The sequence below is a fragment of the Balaenoptera borealis genome (assembly GCF_965194805.1).
Source record: "Balaenoptera borealis genome assembly, chromosome: 14".
In the NCBI taxonomy this organism is placed as follows: domain Eukaryota; kingdom Metazoa; phylum Chordata; class Mammalia; order Artiodactyla; family Balaenopteridae; genus Balaenoptera; species Balaenoptera borealis.
The window spans coordinates 91,489,077-91,507,365 of NC_138875.1; the positions used below are offsets into that span (position 1 = coordinate 91,489,077).

The following is an 18,289-nucleotide window of genomic DNA, read 5'->3' on the forward strand; positions in this document are numbered from 1 at the left end:
CCTCGACATCTGGGGGTCACGGGAGGCTCCTTTCCTCCCCCATCTGGGGCTTGCTGCCAGCTCGTGGTTGGTGGCCTCAGTGCCTCTGACGTGGGCCTCGCCCGGCGGGCTGGTTGGGCTTCCTCGAGCGTGCTGGCTGGTTCCCGGGGTCCCGAGAGCTAGGAGGAAGCGGCAGCGGTGCTGTGGCCTCAGCTCCGGGTGGCACGGCGTGGCCTCCTGAGGCTCTGTTGTCGTAAGCACCCCTTAGGCTCATGGGGAGGGGCTGTGGACGCCCCCCCTCTCTGGTGGGAGTGTCAGCACCTCATGAGAGGGTGCCGGCACCTGGGCAGCCTGGGGACGCACAGGCCGCTCACGAAGCGGAGCCCCTACCCACCCTGACGAGGCCTCTCACGCTCGGGGCGCAGCGGCTTCTGCGGGGGAGGTCCGCCGTGCACGCGTGTGTGACAGCTGGCACCAGCCCGCGCACAGCCCTGGGAGGTGCGGCAGTGGACGAGGCCAGCTGAGCTCCAGCCACGCCGGCAGGGCCGTGTCCCATGAGCCGCGTGTGCACGCGCCCGCGCCCTGTGGGTCCTGCCAGCCCTCCTCCCGGCATGCTCGTCGTGGCTCCCGGCTCCACGCTCGGGTTTCTGCCCCGTCACCCTCTCTGGCAGGAGCGAGCGGCACAGCCCTGCCTGCTGGGAGCCCCGGTGTGGGGCTCGGGAGGGCAGAGCAGGTGGCCCGCCGGGGACGGGGTACCTGGTTGGCCGCCTGCAGGTCACTTGCCAGCTTTGCCCGTAAGCCAGGGGCGATCGTGGCTGAAGATGAGGCGCGGCACGTGGCGGGGGAGTCGGCTCCCGTGAGCCCTCAGGGGCGGGAGGGCTGGTGGACGCGGGCGGCGAGTTCTGCAGGCTGGCAGGGGCGCCCGGGGGGCCCCTGGGCCGTCCTGAGGCCTGCCTGCCCCCGTGCCCACCGCGGCCGCGGCTCAGCGCCCTCAGCCCCTGCAGCGGCCCCTGCTCGCTCTGGCGGCCGGGCCTCCTCTGACCCACCCGGCTGCCCCGCTCGCAGCCCTGCGGCAGGCTCCGTCTTTACGAGGCGGGTTTACGACACCCGTTACCCTGCTCCTCGGGCCTCTTCCGAGCAGAGCAGCCGTAATTTGTACAAAAGCAATGGAAGCCCATCAGGCTCTCCCTGGAGCCGGGAACTGCACCCACCTCCCACCTCTGAGCACAGGACCGTCCTCAGCCGGGAAGGGGCCGCTGGGAAGGGGTCGCCAGGGACGGCGGGTGTGCGGTGGGCAGTGTCCTCACCTGTGATGCAACCCCAGCCCGTGCCCAGCCAGCCTTCTGTCAGGAGGCACCGTCTGCCCATACATCCGTCCGTCTGTTCATCTGTTCTTCCCTCGTCTGTCCTTCACTTGGCCCACCTCTCCGGGTCCTGGGGTGCAGCCGTGCCCCACATTTGACCAGGTGGAGGACCCAGAAATCCTTCCCTGTGGGCTGATAGAGAGCCTGCGTCCCGCTGCCCCTGTCATTCAGCACCTCTCCTGGCCTGGCCTGGGGCAGGGGGGTCAGCACCGCCTCCTCGGCCAGTTGTGAGGGATTCTGAACATGGCATGTGGGTACATCCGCGGTTGTTATTCCCAGGGAAGCAGACCGTGATGTGTTCGCCTTGGGGGCCTTCGCCGCTGGGAGGAGGGCCAGGAGGGGAGAGTGCCCAGGACAGCTGGACCGTTCTTCATCGCTGACCTGGGTCGGTGGATGTAGCACCAGGAAGAGCATGGCCCTCAGGGCCTCTGCTCGGCTTCCTGTGAGCGGGCACTGGGTGGGGGGCCTCTCCAGGCAGGGGGCAGCAGGTTCTTCCTAAAAGGGGTCTAGGCCCCAGATAGAGCAGGGACAGAGTAAGTGATAAATAAGAGAAGCAGGTGACCTGCACGGTGCTGTAGGCGTAGGTGGTGCAGGCAGAGGGGTGCTGGTATGGGGGGTGGGTGCTAGCTTTAGAGGGAGTGCTGGTGTAGAGGGAGGAGCGGTCAAGGACTTGGGATTTCACCGACACGAGCGGCCCTGAGTGGAGCCGTGCGCGGCTGACAGGTCTGCCTGCCGGGGCTTCGCGTGGGCACACTCTGGGCCCCTCTGCCTGTGGCCATCCTCTGCAGGCAGCCGGGTCCTTGGCCCCTGACTCTGCTGTCCCGCGCAGAGGTCAACCTGCCAGGGCGGCACGCCCTCCCCCTGAGGGCTCCAGCATCTGGGCCCCTCCGGGGTCCTGGGGACCCGCCCTCCCGGCCAGGAAACTTCCTGCGGCCACCCTCTGTCCGGCCAGACGCTGGGGTGGGAGAAGGAGGCATCCTGTGCTCCCCGGGGGTCCCTGGCCCAACCTCTTGGCCCTGAGCCCGCATCACTCCCTCCGCCCCACTGCTGTATCCTGCTCGCCCCCTCATGAAGCAGCGCCCCAGCGCGTGCTGGGGGGAGGCCGTCTCAGAGCCCCCACGGGTCACAGTCAGGTTGGGGTGGCACAGACCTGGACAGCCACCTGCCTCTGGGAGCCCTGGGCCCGCAGGCCCCTTGGCCTTTGGGCGCTTGACCCAGCAGGACGGCTTGGCCCTCCGGGTCGGTGAATATTCTGGCTCCTAGCTCTGCCCTCTCAGGAACACGCTGGAGCCACCTCCGGGAAGGTCATGTGTGGCCCCCAGGTGTCGAGCAGGGGAGGAGCAGGGATGGCAGAGCCAGAGGCCACTAGCCCCTGCCTGCCTGGAGGCGGCACTGCCAGTCCGAGGTCCTGTGAAGCCTGAGGGGGTGAGCGGCCCGCTGGGCAGGGCCTAGCAGGGTCTCAGGTCGGGAGAGGAGGTGAAGCCGCCGGGCCGGGTGCCACCCGGTGCCCCAGTCTTCTCATCTGTAAGACAGTGGAGCCCCGGGACCCGCCCCACAGGGCTGCGGGGAGAATCCGCGGGCCTGCCAGGCACCTGCTGTTACTCTCTGCGCTGTGCGGCGGGTCGCTGTCACACTTCACGCGTCTGCCTAGGCCTGTGGCCTCTGCGCCGCCCACCCTTGGGGCCGTGCTCCGCTGGGGGCACAGCAGAGCGAGTCTTGGGGCCCCTGCCCTGGCGGGGAGACGGTGGGAGAAAGCAGATGCATCAGCGGCAGGCGCTTCCAGGAGTGCTGGCGGCTGCGGAGGGCATCTGGGGGCGACTGTGCCAGCGGTCAGGGGCAGCGTCCCAGGAAGAGCCAGCAGGGAGGTTGGGCCAAGGGCAAATGCAAGCTGGGGTGCAGGTGCGCCAGGGGCCCGAAAGGGGGAAGGGAGGGGCCCGCCAGCCCACGGCTCCAGCAAGGCTCGTCCCAGCTGCCCACACACGCCAGGCGTTGCGCCCCTCTGGGTGGGTGGCTCCGCGGGAGCTCTGGGGAGCAGTCGGCAAGGCAGCCTGGAAGCTGGGGGCCTGAAGCTTCGGGCTGGGTTGTCCGGGCCTCGGGGGTGACATGGGTGTGTCACCCGTGTGTGTCTTGTGCTGTCATCTGAGCGGGGGTCGGATTTAGTGGCAAGAGAGCATTCACTCGTGAGAAAACCTCAAGTCTCCATGGCATTTTGCAACCAGATTTAAAAGGCTCCTCCCCACCCCCCATTATTTTATTTCAAACCGGCGGCAGACCCATGAAGAGGCCTGAGCCCGCTGCAGAGGTAGGAGCTGTGGCGCACGCACCAGCCCGCCTAGCGTTATGGAGCCGCTGACGGGAGAACAGCCGCAGCCGGCGCTTGCGGGGTCAGGCCTTCAGTGGGCCTTGGATTTGGGCCCCCCTTGGGCACTTTGCAGGCACTACCAGGAGAAACCACCCCGGACACCCTACCGCGCCCCTGCCCTACAAGCTCCTCCATCCCGATGCCGAGCCCCTGGCCTCCGTACGGGGTCCCTCCCCTCCCCCGCTCTCCATATGGAAGGCTCTGGGACATTCTAGAAACCACTGGTCCCCAGAGCTGCACGTGTTCTAGCTGTCTTGTCGTATCCCACTGCTTTGTGCACTCAGCTCTGGGCGTGCTGCCCCCGTAACTGGGCGGCAGGCCGCAAGGTGGCCTCACTCACACCCTTGGCTCCTGGGTGGGCACGGACCCACCCTCTCCATGGCAGCTCGAGGCCCTCCACGGGGGTCTCCCTGTGGGACAGTGGGGCAGCGCGGGGCTCTCAGAGGGCAAGGCAGCCCTGGGGCTGGCCTGCTGGCACGTGTGCCGCTTTCCATCGGTCAGCTCAGCCTCGCCAGCCCAGGCCCAAGGGGAGGGGATGGGCCTCGGCCCTCAGTGGGAGGGTGACCAAGAACATGCCTGCTGCGGTGTGGCCCTGCCACCTCAGGACCCCCCTCGCCAGGCCAGCGAGCTTCTTCTCACCCGTGTGTTTGTCATCGGTTGCTAAGTAACCAGTTGCCCTGACTTAGTTGCTTAGGGCAGCAGCGTTCACCATGACCGTTTCTGAGGGCGGGCATTCAGGGGCGCTTGGCCGCGGACCTCTCCAGAGCGCAGCCTGCGGGGGGGTGTGAGGCCGAGCTCTGGACGGCGTGGTCACTCCGCAGTGGGCTCTGGGAGGGCTCGTGGGGGCCACCACAGCCCCCTCCCCAGGTTCCTCCCCCGACCCTCCGGGCAGGCAGCAGCTTCTGCCCCCGGCCCCACCCCTCCCGCCCCTCTCGACCTGCTCCCACCCCGCGGCGGCTGCAGAGGCGGAGATGCGGGGGCGCCCTCCCCTCCTGGCCCAGCCTGGGGTGCGGGCAGACCCTGGCCCCTCAGGTTAGCCCAGAGCAATTCAGGCCCCTGGAGGCCCCGCCCCCCTCGCACCTTCAGGCAGCACGAGCCAAGGACTCTCGTCCAGTCGGGTCCTGTCCCTAGAAGCTGGACGCCGACGCTCTAGGGAACCCCTCAAGGCCACGGCCACGTGTGCCAGGAGCCACGGCTGGAGGGACGGTCATTCTGGGGAGCGGGTGGGTGGCGGGCAGGCCGCTAGGAGTGAAATGCAATTATGTGGAACAGGCGGGGCTGCCGGGACCCAGAAGGTTAGGAATTAATGTTAACACCATTCTGGTTAAGACTTTTTGTGTTGATAAATAATTCATAAGGCAGTTAGCGCTTTGAGTCTGACAACAGGAGAATATATTAATACAGTCGACTCCAAAAAGGTCAGCGGCGGGCGGCAGGGCCAGGGGCCATCTTTTATTCATTCCTGACATGGGATCGTTCATTATTCCAGCCCAGCGAGGGCTGCGGGGAGAGCCGCTGATGAGAAAAGGGAGAGCGGGTTTGGTGTGACCCACCGTCCTAGGTGTGGACCCAGGCCCCAGCAAGGCCCCTGAGACGGGAGCCGAAAGCGGCGGGGTCTGCAGCTCAGGCGGGGCCAGGGGTGGGCGGGAAGTGGGTCCTAAAGCGGCGACTGCTGGCCGTCCCCAAGTATTTGTGGCACCCTCGCTGTGGGCCAGGTGCCACTCCAGGCCCCAAGGTCAGAGGATTGAAGAGAACCCAGAAATCCCCGCTCTCGTGGAGGCCATGGAGGGAGGGGCAGATGGGACAGGGGAAGCGAGTCAGAGGGGTGTCGTGTCAGCGAAAGTGCACAGAGCGGATGTGGAGGGCGCCCTGAAGCTCCGGGTCTGAGGGTCATCCATCCGAGGAGAGGCTCGGAGGAGGGGCCCGGCCTCTCGGGGTACCTGCGGCATGGGCGTTCCTAAGGGGAACAGAGTGCATGGGACCCTAGCCATCACGTGAGCATTTGTGTGTCAGTGTGTGTGTGCTTGGGCATGTGTGCAAGGATGTGTACAGGTGTGCACGTGTACACGGCAACGTGAGTACACGTGCGTGCATGCAGGTGTAATTACAGTCACAACGTGGCCGGCCAGAGGTGGGGGGATGTCAGGTGAGCTGGTGGCCCGTGAGGCCTGTGGAGATTCGGGGACGTCACGTTTGCCTCGGGCATGAGGCGATGTCACCCTTGGCACTGAGCAGTGACGTGGCCGCCGCTCTGTTGCCAGGAGCTGCTGGAGGGGACCGATGAGGCACAGAGCGGAGGAGGGGGGCTGCAGGGACAGACACGTTTGGCCCATCTGGGGGCAGCAGATTTGCCAGTCGGCTGGCGGAGCCTGCGGGGAGGGCTCAGGGAGGGCTCTCCGGAAGGACGGGGCTGCCCTCCGCGCCCACTGTCACAGCACCCTGCATCGCCCCTCACGGTGGGACCACGCAACCCCGGCACAGAATTAGAAAGCTACAGGGGCAGAACTGATGGGAAGAGAAGTTGCTGGGGGAAAAGAACTCGTTCATGATGTGAGTGCCGGGCCTGAGTCCCGGCGTGGGTGCGCAGAGAGCAGAGGCCGTGGGGCGCTCTAGTGTATCCTCGTGGCTCTTGGAAAAGTTACCCACAGGGAGGTGCCCCAGTCCTCCTTGGTATCTGTGGGAACTGCACCCGGAGAAAATGAAAAGTAACTTTGTGTTTTTCATAACAGGGTCAAGGCTCTGGTGATATTGAGCAGGCTGTCGGCTTCGTGAACTTTGTCTGACAGAACATTCCAGAATTATGTGAGGTGCTAGGCAATGCTGTGGGGACGGCCCCCAGCACAGGCAGAACCCCACTCTGTGTGACACCCAAACCAAAGCACCCTCTGGATGCCGACCCTCGAGACCCCGTGAGGGGAGGGGGGTGGGACCAGTCAGTTGTCAGGGCCTAAGTCATCTATCTGCTCCTTCATTCCTTCCCTGCCTGTGCTGTCCGGGGTCTGTGTACACCCACGAGTCATTCATTCATTCGTTCCCTACCCTTTGCTGTCTGGGGTCTGTGTGTACCCCCCGAGTCATTCATTCAGTCACTCATTCCCTGCCCGCGCTGGACTGCAAGAATGAGATCTTTGTACTTTTTTTTTTTTTGGCCTTGCCGCGTGGCATGTGGGGTCTTAGTTCCCCGCCCAGGGATTGAACCCGCACCCCCTGCATTGGGAGCACGGTGTCTTAACCACTGGACCGCCAGGGAAGTTCCCGAATGAGATCTTTGTTCTCAGGGAACTTGGGTTTCACCGGAAGGAGGCTGGTGATAAACAAACTAGCAACTGACTGAAGATGGCCGCAGGGCGAGGTCAGGACCGCGTAGGCGGCTGTGGAGCGCGGCGCCCAAGCTCAGCGCAGGGGAGGGCGGGGAAGGCCCGCCTGGCAGGGTCATGGGGGGCGGGGCAGCAGGCCAGTCGCACAGGCCAGGCGTGGGAAGGCCTGGAATTCTGTTCCAGGTCCTCTTGAGGTTGGCGCGTTGGGAGGGGGGGCTTTTGCTGTGCCGGCCTCTCCTCTCACTGGGCACCGGCTCCACCCCAGACTCTCCCCACTGAAGACAGACCACGCGCTGGCCACCCGTAAGCCGCGGCGTCCACAGCGACAGCTCAGGCTTGGGGCCTGGGATGACGCCGGGCTGCCAGCGAGACCCGCACCGTGTCCCCGGTGGCTTCCCTCAGAGGCAGCTCTCAGCCGCGTCTGAAAGTGCAGGAGGGGCCCCAGCCCCCCGTCTCTCAGGCCGCGCGAAACCCGCGACCCGGCTGCAGGGCCGTCTCCTCTCAGCCAGGCTTGGCGGCCGCTGTGGCCCCCAGAGCTCCACCCACTGCCACCGCCGGCGGGGAACGGGCTGCGGGGCTCAGCCCTCCTGGCCCGGAGGGGCCTGGGGAAGGCAGGTGGGCCGTGTGGGCTGAGCACCTGGCCCAGGTGACTCGGGCCCTCTGTCCCCGCTGCGCCCACCCCATGACGGGTGGCGTCCCCACAGCGCCTCCCTGCTCGGTGGTCCCCTCCCCACAGAGGCAGTCCGCGCCCGGCTATTAGGATGCAGTAACTTAATTGCTCGTTAATTGAGTAATTAGTGCTTTGTTTTGCTTTAAAGCCTAAATTCTCACAAAAAGTGACTTAGCTGAGTAAACAAACATGGGATTTTCAGGATCCACCATCCAGGTATCATGCCTAATTAATCAGGGCCACTGTGACTTCCTGGGCCGAGGGGGCCAGGGGCTCTTGGAGGGGCAGTACTGGGACCTCAGTGCGGTCTTGGCCACCACGAGGGAGTCGCTGGCGTGGGGCCCTGGCCACATGGGCAGGTTAGGACTGTGGGTTCCGGAGCCTATCACCCACCCTGCAGCCATGCCCTGGGAGGACGCCCAACCGCTCTGCCTCCGTTTCGCCGTCCGTAAGCAGGTAGATCTGTGGTGGGGACTAGTGAAGTGTGTGGAAGCAAGCCCAGTGAGCAAACACAGCATCAGCTCCATGCCCTGTGGTTTTCTGGGCCTCTGCCTCTCTTCTGCCCCCACTCCTGCCAGCCCTACGGCCCCAGGGCTTGCCTGGGGTTCTAGGGCAGGTGGACAGTGGCACAGGGCCATTTGGGGCCTGGACCCAGCTCACGGCCCCTGCTCAGTGGCCATGTGGCTGCAGATAAATCCCTTTACCCTTTGAGCCTCTGCTTTCTCATCTGTGAAGTGGGCTTGTGCCACGGTGAGCACTGGTGGCTGCAGCCGCCCTTGAAAGGAGGGTGGTGCCAGCCTTCTCCAGCCGTGTGCCCAGCTCCCAGCACTTCAGACCCGGTCACCCGACAACCCCGTGGGCACCCCATTCCGCAGATGAGACAGCGGAGGCCCCAGCACTGCCCTGGTGGCACCCCCGCCCCCGAGGGCCCCCAGGGTCTACTTCTGACGGGGGCGGGGGGGGGGCGGTGCCTGGCTGAAACCCTCAGCCGCGGTGCTCATTTACATGATGGAGGCGCGCGTACAAGGATGAGAAGTGGCCTTCCCACTGCAGAGCGTAACCAGACAGCGCTGCCTCTTCCCAGGCTGCTCCCTGCCCGGCTGGGGTTCACAGCTCGTTTGGCTCTGTATTTTAGCCGAATCGCTTAATTGGCATGTGTTCTACATCCCCATAGAGCGTTTGCAGCAGAAACGAAGGTGACATTTCCGCCCGGGCTGGGGCCCCTCTGCTCCCCAGACAGCGACGCCCCTCTCTTCTCCCCCAGTTCTTCCAAAGCGGCTCCAAAAGCAGAGTGTTTAATAAGCTGGAGCTGACGTGCGGGCCAAGGGCGGGAGCCCCAAGCGCAGACACGGACTGTCCACACAGCCACCGCTCCTGGGCCCGCGTGGCCCCATGGCAGGTCGCCTGACTGTTAGGTGCCGCACACTTGTGGGACATCTGGCCGGACACGCTAGGGTGGAGCGCCCCCGGACAGGGTGCCCAGGGGCTCACGTGTGAGACGCCTTGGAGCACGACTCCCATGTCTTGGCGCTCAGGCGTGCACAGGCACACATGAGCCACAAGAACACGCCCAGCGAGCGCTGCCCGCGCCGAGGACTGGTGCCACCCGGGTGTCCCCGGGCACACCTCCGGCCACGTGGCTACGACCCAGGGCGGGGGTCAGCAGCAGCTGCCCAGCAGCTCAGACCTGCCTCGCCGCCACACCCAGGTGGCCTGAACAGGACGTCCCGTCACCTTCCGCTCACACACAGACCGCGGATCCTGCCTCCTTTTGCGGTTCGCAGCTGCTCAGGCCTTTGCAGGTGACGGTGCCCACTGGGAGCCCGGCCCAGACCAGGGGGAGGGCCCGGCCCTCCTTGGCCCCCAGCAGCTCTGCAGTCAGGGCCTCCGCGGGCCCTTGTGCAGCTCAGGCCGCGCTGCCGGGCAGGGGCCCAGCCCACCCCCACCTCCAAGCGCCAGGCCACGCTGGCCCTGAGCCTGCTGGACCCCTGGATGGAGGTGGGGCCGCCTGAATGAGAAGAAGGGCCGGGGCGGTTTCACACCCTCCTTCCAGCAGCCCCCCGGCAGCCCCTCGACCTGTGTCTCCGTTGCACAGTGGAGACCCCGCAGCGATCAGGAGGGACAGCCCCGCCCCCATGGGTGACCTGGCCCAGCCCTGGGTGCTGGAACGCCTGCTGGGGGCACGGGCTCGGCAGCAGGGCGCCCAGCCCAGGGATTTTTCACGCCTTTGTTCGAGGAGTGGGAGCGGCAGCCTTGCTCAGCGCTGCTGCGACGCAGCGGTAATGAACGTTCGCTCTGAGAGAAGAGCAAGGCCCGTCTCTGCGGCTGCTGAACAACCGTGTCGATTTGTGGAGGCCGATGAGCAGCCCTCGCCCCAAGCAAGTAGCTGCCCAGGTTTCTGGAAGGGTCTCGGTGACGGAGGCCAAGCTCTCCAGACCCGCCGTGCAGGTGCCCCCGGGGAAGCAGGACTGTCGGGCGACACTGTCTGTGCCCAGGCCCGTGGATGACTCAGGTGCCTCCAGGGGCTGGTCGGGTGATAGGGGAGAAGGGGCTGGGGCAGATCACGGTGACGGCGAAGGTGTCAGTGGTGATGGTGAAGGTGACGGTGATGCTGAAGGTGACGATGATGAGGGGGGTGACACTGAGGAAGGTGGAGATGGCGACGACAGTGGCTCCCATTTATGTGCCCGGACTGCCAACCAGCTGCTGCCCTGAGCACCCCACCCACACTGACCGATGTGACCCCAAGCCCCCGCAGCACCGAGGCCCCCCGTCTCGGCGGACGAGGAACTGAGGCCCAGAGGGGTGAAACGAGCGGCCGCCATTACCGAGAGTGAAGGCAGGACGGAGCCCTGGGCTCCGGGACCCACCGTGGGGCTATGTCCCCAGCATGCGACAAGGGCCAGCACTCGGGCCCTGGACGTCAGGAGAGGCGGGGAGGGGGCCCAGCGGGGCCCTGCCTGGCACTGGGCAGGGCTGTCACGCGGGCATGTGGCTCCCCGTTCTCAGTAAGGCGCAGGATCTCATGAGAAATCTCCAGATTTTTAAATGTTGGCAGCGAATTTTTTTAAAAAATTAAGCCAGTTAGGCCAAACAAAGCCTCATCCAGCTTATGGCTTCTCACGCTGTGTCTCAAGGCCATGTCCGCCCATGGATGGGTCCCTCGTCACGTCACGTCCGTGAACGTGGGCGACACGCAGCTACCCTTGGGCATCCCCACGTCACATCTATTTGCGTGAGTGACACAGTGGCCTGGGACATGGAAGAGCTGAGCTTCGGGGCTTTGGGATGTGGGACCCTGAGCTCACATCTGCCTCTGACCTACACTGGGTGGTCTTGAGCTCCCAGCGGGGTGCCTCTCCCCAGCCCCTCATTAGAGTCACCTGGCCCAGGCTTCAGGCTGACGGGGTCTGAGGCCCCTCGGGTGAGCTGAGGTGCACTCAGGACTGTAAGCCTCTGGGCTGGCTGAAGGGTGGGCAGAGGGGCTGGTCCTGGATGAGTGGGCCTGCTGGTTCATTGTTTGCTGGCTCGACCAGGCTGGGAGGAACCTGGGAGGAACCGGTAGGCAAGTAGAGAGGTGCGCTACCTCCTGAGCGGGATTGGAGCTGGGGGCAAGCAGGGAAGGATAGAGTTGATGCTGGGCTCTCATCTGGGCCAAGGAGTGCTCCCTTTCTGGCCACCAGCCATCAGGGTCAGGGGCAAGAGCCGGCACTTCCAGGGCTGGGAGACACCTCCCTGAAACTCTCAGGTTTGGGCCTTCAGCCATTCCAAAGGGGAACCCCTCATTCTCGGCCTAGTTGGAAGACAATAATAATTAATACTGAGTGATGATGGTGGTGGTGATGGTGGTGGTTATGGTGATGGTGATGATGGTGGTGGTGATGACGGTGATGGTGATGATGGTGGTGGTGATGACGGTGATGGTGGTGGTGGTGGTGATGATGGTGATGGTGATGATGGTAATGATGGTGGTGACGGTGGTGGTGGTGATGATGGTGATGGTGATGGTGGTGGTGGTGGTTATGGTGACAGTGATGATGGTGGTGGTGGTAGTGGTAGTGGCGGTGGTGGTGAAAATACATCCACACGGTATATCATGATGAGTACACACCCAGCGCTGTCCTAGTGCTTTGCATGTATTCACTCATATAAGCTGTACAACAATCCTGTAGGTGGGCTGTTGGCTCCGTTTTACAGAAGCATAACTGAGGCACAGAGAGGTCATGGCACTTGCCCAGGGCTGCACAGCGTAGGTGGCAGCACAGCGTCAGAGAAGGCGTCTGCTCCAGAGCCCATGTCTTGGGCTCCCACCATACCCAGCACATCCCTTGGGGCCTAGGGTCTGTCCCCTGCTCTGTGGACTCCCCGCCTGGACCCCCACCCATACCAGGATGACGCTCTCCAGGACCGCCCAGCCCAGCCCAGCCCAACCCCGTGAAGGTCGCCTCACTCAGGCAGCTCCCAGGAGACAGATGTGGCTCTTTTTCCCTCTTTGTCCTGATTAATTGCCTCATTCAATTCCGACTCTATTGCAGTTAAACATTAATTCAGTAGGACTTAGTAACGTGAATTCATTTGCAGCGCAGCCTGCGCTGGCTGAAAACGGTGAGTTGTTTGGTGACTTATAGGCTCCGTGGACTCTCTGGAAAGCACCCTCACCCCCTCCTCGATGTCAGATCGTTTAGCTGTCACCAGTGGCACCGTCTGAAAGCGCGGAAGGGATGAAACCGGGCCTGGGGTGGAGCAGGGCCAGGCCTAGGGGTGCTTCCAGACTGCCCAAGGGACAGTGTGCTGCGCCCGAGGCCCAGCCCCCTGGTGGTTTGATGGGATTGCAGTTTCCACCTCAAGGGCTTGTTAGGCATAAAGAGGCCTGATTGGGGGTGTCTGGCAGCTCGGCTAATTCTGCAGCATCAGAGGGGTTCCTGTCCCCCACAGCCCCCGACCCCCCGGTTCCCCCCACCCCTCCCTCCTGGCACAGAGAACGTCCGGAAGTGCCGGTCATGTGGCCGCACGACAAAGCTCAGTCCAAGCTCGCTGTGCGGTGAAGCTTTGCATGTTCTGGCCACTCACCTTTCCAGCCTCATCTCCCACCTCCCCTCCTCGCCTTCGTGCTCTGCCTCTGGGTTTCAGCCGCCCTGCTAGAGCCAGCCAGCCATGAGGGGCGGACCTGGCCTCTCACCGTGGCTGTAGAGCCAGGAGACTGGGCCCGTGGTCCTTCTGCCATTTGTGAAGGGACACCTGCCCTGGAGGTCTTGGGCCAGGCCCTGCAGGGTGCCGTGCGAGGTTGGGGGGCAGAGGGTCCACGGGGCTGCTGTCAGCCTCAGGAAGATCCCCCCAAATGCCCATCCCCCCTGTCCCCAGGGACACTCTCCGCCTGCGGTGAGTGGCTGATAAAGCACAAGGCAGGTCGCCACAACTCCGTGAACTCTGTCTTTGAACCCACCCCGGCCCTGGGGCGCGGAGGGCGTGTGCCCGATCGCAGAATGGGTCTGGTGGAGGACCCCACAGAAACAGCACGTGTCTGTGGAGCACCTCCACATGTCTGCCTGGGGCCCATCACCCTCCTGTGCGTCCCGGGGAGATTTATTTTCAGCAATATAATTCACTTGACATAAACGTGTCACAATTACAGTTGCTGGGAAGAGATTCTTTATGGTTTATATTCTTTTAGGGGGAAAATTGCTGTGGTTTCTAGAGCAGGCTTTCTTTTTAAAGCTCTGCTCACTGAAAATGGAAAACGAGGATTTGTTTGCACGATTTTCACAATCTTCCCTTAACCAGCTGCGCTAACCCGTGGAGCGGTTTCTGCTGGGGCATCTGCAGGGGCGGGCGGGGGGAGCAGGTGGCCCCCACCCCGGCAGGCAGCACCTGCAGCACAGGCTGTCCTGACTGCTTGTCCTCCACGGGCCCCAGCCCTCACTGCCCCCCGCCCTCCCTGCGGCCCCTTCAGGCCACCCGAGGCTGGGCCTCTCTGTCTCCCTGCCCAGGCGGTGCCCGGAGTCCCTCCCCTGAGCCCTGGTCCGTCGGCCTCGTAACCAGCCAAGGGCCCCTCGCATCTCACCGCGGCCCCCCCACTGCCTGGAGAGCTCAGCACCTGGGAGGGAGCCTGAGGGGCGCGGGGGGCTGCTCCACGTGTGTCCTGGGGTTATCGGGTAGCTCGGGCCTGCTTGGGCGTGCCGGTGCTGGTCTGCATCTGCCTGGTCACGTGCGCTCCTCTGTCTCACCTCTGCCTCGCCTACCCCTACCACCAGCCCCATGCCCCGGTCCTCGATGGAGCTCCCACCCAGGGCTTGCCTAGGCCCCCAGATCCCTCCCAGCTCCCGGCGCCTGGGCCCCTGGTCCTGCTGGCTGGGGACACCCCCATCCCAGACCTGAGGCCCCGAGTCGGGGCGTGGGGCGGCCAGAGCCGCCTCCTCTGGCCCTGCCCTCCAGCCCAGGCCCCTCCCACACTCTCACCTTCTCACCCCCTACCCCCCCCCCGACCCGCCTGTGGGGCGCTGACTCACCTCTCTCTCTCTCTCCCCCCCACTGCAGTGCGACAGCGAGAGCGACGGGGATGACAAGGTAAGCCTTCCACCCCCTCCCCCGCCCCTCCTGCTGACCTGGACCCCAGCAGGCTGGGCCCTGGACACCAGGCAGAAAGGTCGTGGTTCTCCTGTGGGGTGTGCGGGTGGCTGTCGCCTCCCCGACCTGGCTGAGGGCCAGATGCGGTAGACGTCCACGCTGGGACCCGGGACGCTGCCCGGGCCCCTTGGGGCTGCAGGACCGGACCTCAGCTCCTGGCCTGTCGGCAGCTGTCTCAGTCCAGGGTTCCCTGGGATGGGGGAGCCGTGGGCAGAGCGGGGGCCACACTCTGTTGCGTTTCCATGCTGGGGGCCGTAAACATCACCCCAAAACAGAGACTTCCGCTAATAGCAACAGCGCCTGGCCCCTCACAATTCCCTCCAACCCCCCGCTTTTCAGGAGCAATGAAGTTTCTACTAACTCGGGATTTATGCAGTGGGAGAGTTAGCACAGGGACAGCCGAGGGGCCTTCCGGCGGTGCCGTCATCCCTCTGCGTTCCTTTCCGCAGCTCCTGCCTTGGCCCTTGGGGTTCGGGAGTCCTTGCTCCTGGCCATCTGCCGGGCCCTGTGTGTCCTGGGGGAAGGGCAAGAGCTCTTGGCTCAGCAGGTATTGGCAGAGCACCTACTGTGTGCTGAGCTCTGTGTGGGCAGGGATACAGCGGGGGGCGCCGCTCGGGACTGCCTCTCGGGGGCAGCGACCGGGGGCAGCGACCAGAAGCAGCGTGAGGCCCAGCGGGCGCAGGCGCCCGGCACTCACCGTCCCAAAGCCCTGTGGGGCAGGGACTGTCGCTTCCTGATGTAGAAGTGGAGACAAGGCACAGAGAGGGTAAGGAACCTGCCCGAGGTCACACAGCTGGAACCCGGGCAGGCTGGGTGCACCGTCCTTGGGGAACGAGCTAGCAGCCCACCTGAAGAGTCTTAGGTGGTGAGACGGGCAGGAGGTGGCCGCGCCAACGTGATGGAGCCCCTTGTCCTCGGGGTGCGGCCCCCCCGGGGGTGGCACCGGGCACCAAGGAGGACAAGTGTCCAGGCAGTGGGGCCAGTGTGCACGAGGGCTCTTCGTGTGAGGCAGATGGAAGGGCAGCTGAATACCGACTGGTGTCTAGGCAAGTTTCTGTGAACTGGAACGTGGTCCCGTCGGGAGGTCTGTGCGGTGTGAGAGCCTCGGTTGCTGCCTCTCTGGTGTGTCCTGGCCTGCGTGGGCAGGAGCTGTGGACGGACAGACGGCCGGCCCCCCTCGTACAGGCTTCACGCTCAAGCACAGAGCCGCCTATAAGCACGTGAGCAAGTGTGGAAAGAACCCAAAGGCCGGCTAGCAGGGTGCTCAGGGTCAGGGCAGGCCTGCAGAGGATGCCTGGGGTCCGGATGGCCAGCCTCATGAGGTCGGGTGCTGGTCTGGGCTGGGCGAGTGGTTATCCCAAGGGCCGGGAGGGGGACGGGAGTCGCGTGGTGAATGGAGGAGGGGCAGGTGTGAACGGGTGAGGTTGAGGATGTGCCGTCCGAGGTGAGTTGGCCCAGAAGCCCCGTGTGGAGTCGTTGCTGTGGTCGAGACCGTCCTGGGAAGGTGGCCAGAGGGCAGGGCAGCTAGGAAGTGTCTGTGGTCCCGAGTGCTCCCCGCTCAGCCGTCCTGTGAGTGGACAAGGTGTCGGGCCGCCGGAGGGCACTGGGACAGGTGCCGCGTTTTCGCAGGAGCTGTCGCTCCTGATGTCTTTTTTTTAATATAAATTTATGTATTTATTTTTGGCTGCGTTGGGTCTTCGTTGTTGTGCACGGGCTTTCTCTAGTTGCGGCGAGCGGGGGCTATTCTTCGTTGCTGTGCGTGGGCTTCTCATTGTGGTGGCTTCTCTTGTTGTGGAGCACGGGCTCTAGGTGCACGGGCTTCAGTAGTTGTGGCTCACGGCTCAGTAGTTGTGGCTCGTGGGCTCTAGAGCGCAGGCCTCAGTAGTTGTGGCTCGCGGGCTTCGTTGCTCCGCGGCATGTGGGATCTTCCCGGGCCAGGGCTCGAACCCATGTCCCCTGCATTGGCAGGCGGATTCTTAACCACTGCGCCACCAGGGAAGCCCCACTCCTGATGTCTTTAATGTATTAGATCGCAGCACCTGGGAAAGTGCTGCGCTGGGCCATCACCTTCAGCACCTCCTTTAATTGAAAAGCTGCAGGAAACGCTCTCTGAGGCCACGGGCTGCTCTGAGGGGGGTGTGGGGAGGGGCTTCTGAGACCCTGAGGCTGCTGACTGCTCTGTCCAGGGGCCCCTTGGTCAGCGCTGGTCCTGGCATGTTTCTCCCTCCACCCCTCGGTCCACCCCTCCTGCCGGAGCGAGGACCCTGGAGTGGAGACCAGGCGCCGGAAGGGGCCGAGCCAGGGCACAGCCCCACATGGCAGCTCCGACCAGGCACGCCGAGAACTTCTGCCCAGGGCCGTCAACCCCGGGCACCGAGGCCGGCAGGCTGTGACCGAGGGCTAGCCGGAGGCCGTGGCTTTGGCCTCCTCTGCATTCACGCCCACCCGCGCACTGGCGGTGGCCCCGAGCTCAGCCTGGCCAAGGACTGACGGCACAGCAGGCGCGGTCACCAGGAGCGGCCCGGGAGCTCGCTCTGGTCGAGTCTGGGGTGGGGTCTGGAACCAGCAGTTCCTTCTGGCGATTCCCTGTGCAGCGTGCGGGAAGAACCCCACTCTGAGGGTCTTTGGGAAGGCCAGGGTCTGAGTTCCAGAGGCCTCTGCTGGGAGAGACTGGGTTCTGCGCTGGGGCTGACCCCGTGGCACTTGCACCGGGCCTCGGCGGCCGGGGGTCCTCAGGCGGAGGGGCAGAGCCCAGTCTTCCCCATGGTGACTGGGCCCCCAGGGGGCTGCACGGGCGATGCGGGCGTGTGACCGCCCCTGGCTCCGGCGCGGGCAGGCCTTGGTGGGCCCAGGCAGGGGGAGGGAGAGAGAAGCCTCCCACTGTCGCCACCTGCTCCGGGAGTGACGGGGTGCTTCTCCTGGGCTATGGTGAGCTCTGAGTGAGCTAGCACAGGGTGACTGAGCCTGCCATTTGTTTGTGGGGCGGTGGGGCCCCTGAAGTGGGCAGAGCCGGGCCATGCTGCAGAAAGCCTCTTGGCTGATGAGCCAGGGAAAGGTACAGGATTCCTCCCCGGTCACCCAAGTTTGCCTTCTCCATGAGCACATGGGGCTTCTGGGACACTAGGGTGTGTTCCAGACAGCTTGAGATGCAGGCCAGAGGCCAGGGCCAAGATTCCATGGTGCCGCTCAGAGAAGGGGGCCTGGATGGAGCCCAAGAGCTGCCTGGTGGTGGGGAGGTCTTGGGGCTTCCTAGAGCAGCCCCCTGGGATCTGGGCCCCCTCTAGGGCCCCAGGGCTATTCACCAACCAGCATGGACAGATCTTGGTATTTCTGCCACCGGGACGGGGATGTGTGTGGTCAGCACTGGCTGGGCTGTTGTGACTCGCCAGGCCCTGCACGGCTGCCCGGCTGTAGGTCTGGAGGCCGCCGCTGCCCCCTCCCTGCCCTCACCAGCTCTCCTCTGGGCGTGGCACAGTCTCCTTGCTTGCCAGCTCACATCTCTGCCCTTACCAGAAAGATGCGGAGACCTCTGTTGCCTACATGATAAAGTCCCTACCTCTGTCCTGGCTTTCAAGGTGCAGACACCAACTGTCTACCACATGGCCCGTGTCAGGGAGGAAGCTGTAATGGAACTGGACTAAAGAAGGAGTTTGCATTTCTCACCTAAAGGCCTGGATGTGGACCCTCCCGGCTGGCATGGCCTGTCTGTGGTCATCAGTCTCCTCTGTCTTTCTGCTTGGCCATTCTTGGCATATGGCTTCCTTCCTCATAGTCACCTCTTAATCCACAGAAGCAGCTGTAGCACCAGCCATCTTATCTGCATTCCCCTTTCCCACATCATTGATCTTACAACCTGACTGATCACCTCCTGCGTGGTGAGGCAGGGATGATGTTGATGTAAAATGTCCAGTGGGGCCGAAGCAGAAGGAGGGAGGGAGTGGGTGAGCTCAGAGAGGCCACATTGTAAAAAGCC

General features: G+C 64.2%; 1 protein-coding gene across 8 annotated transcripts in view; it reads left to right on the top strand.

Annotated features, from left to right (window-relative positions):
* The window catches only part of FBRSL1 (fibrosin like 1), an 86,489-nt gene that overhangs the window by 39,250 nt on the left and 28,950 nt on the right, over window positions 1–18,289 (top strand). For all 8 annotated transcript variants that reach the window (XM_082354749.1, XM_082354742.1, XM_082354744.1 and 5 more), the window contains exon 5: window positions 14,227–14,256. In XM_082354749.1, the coding sequence (XP_082210875.1) occupies window positions 14,227–14,256 (30 nt within the window). The remainder of the gene's footprint in view (window positions 1–14,226; window positions 14,257–18,289) is intronic.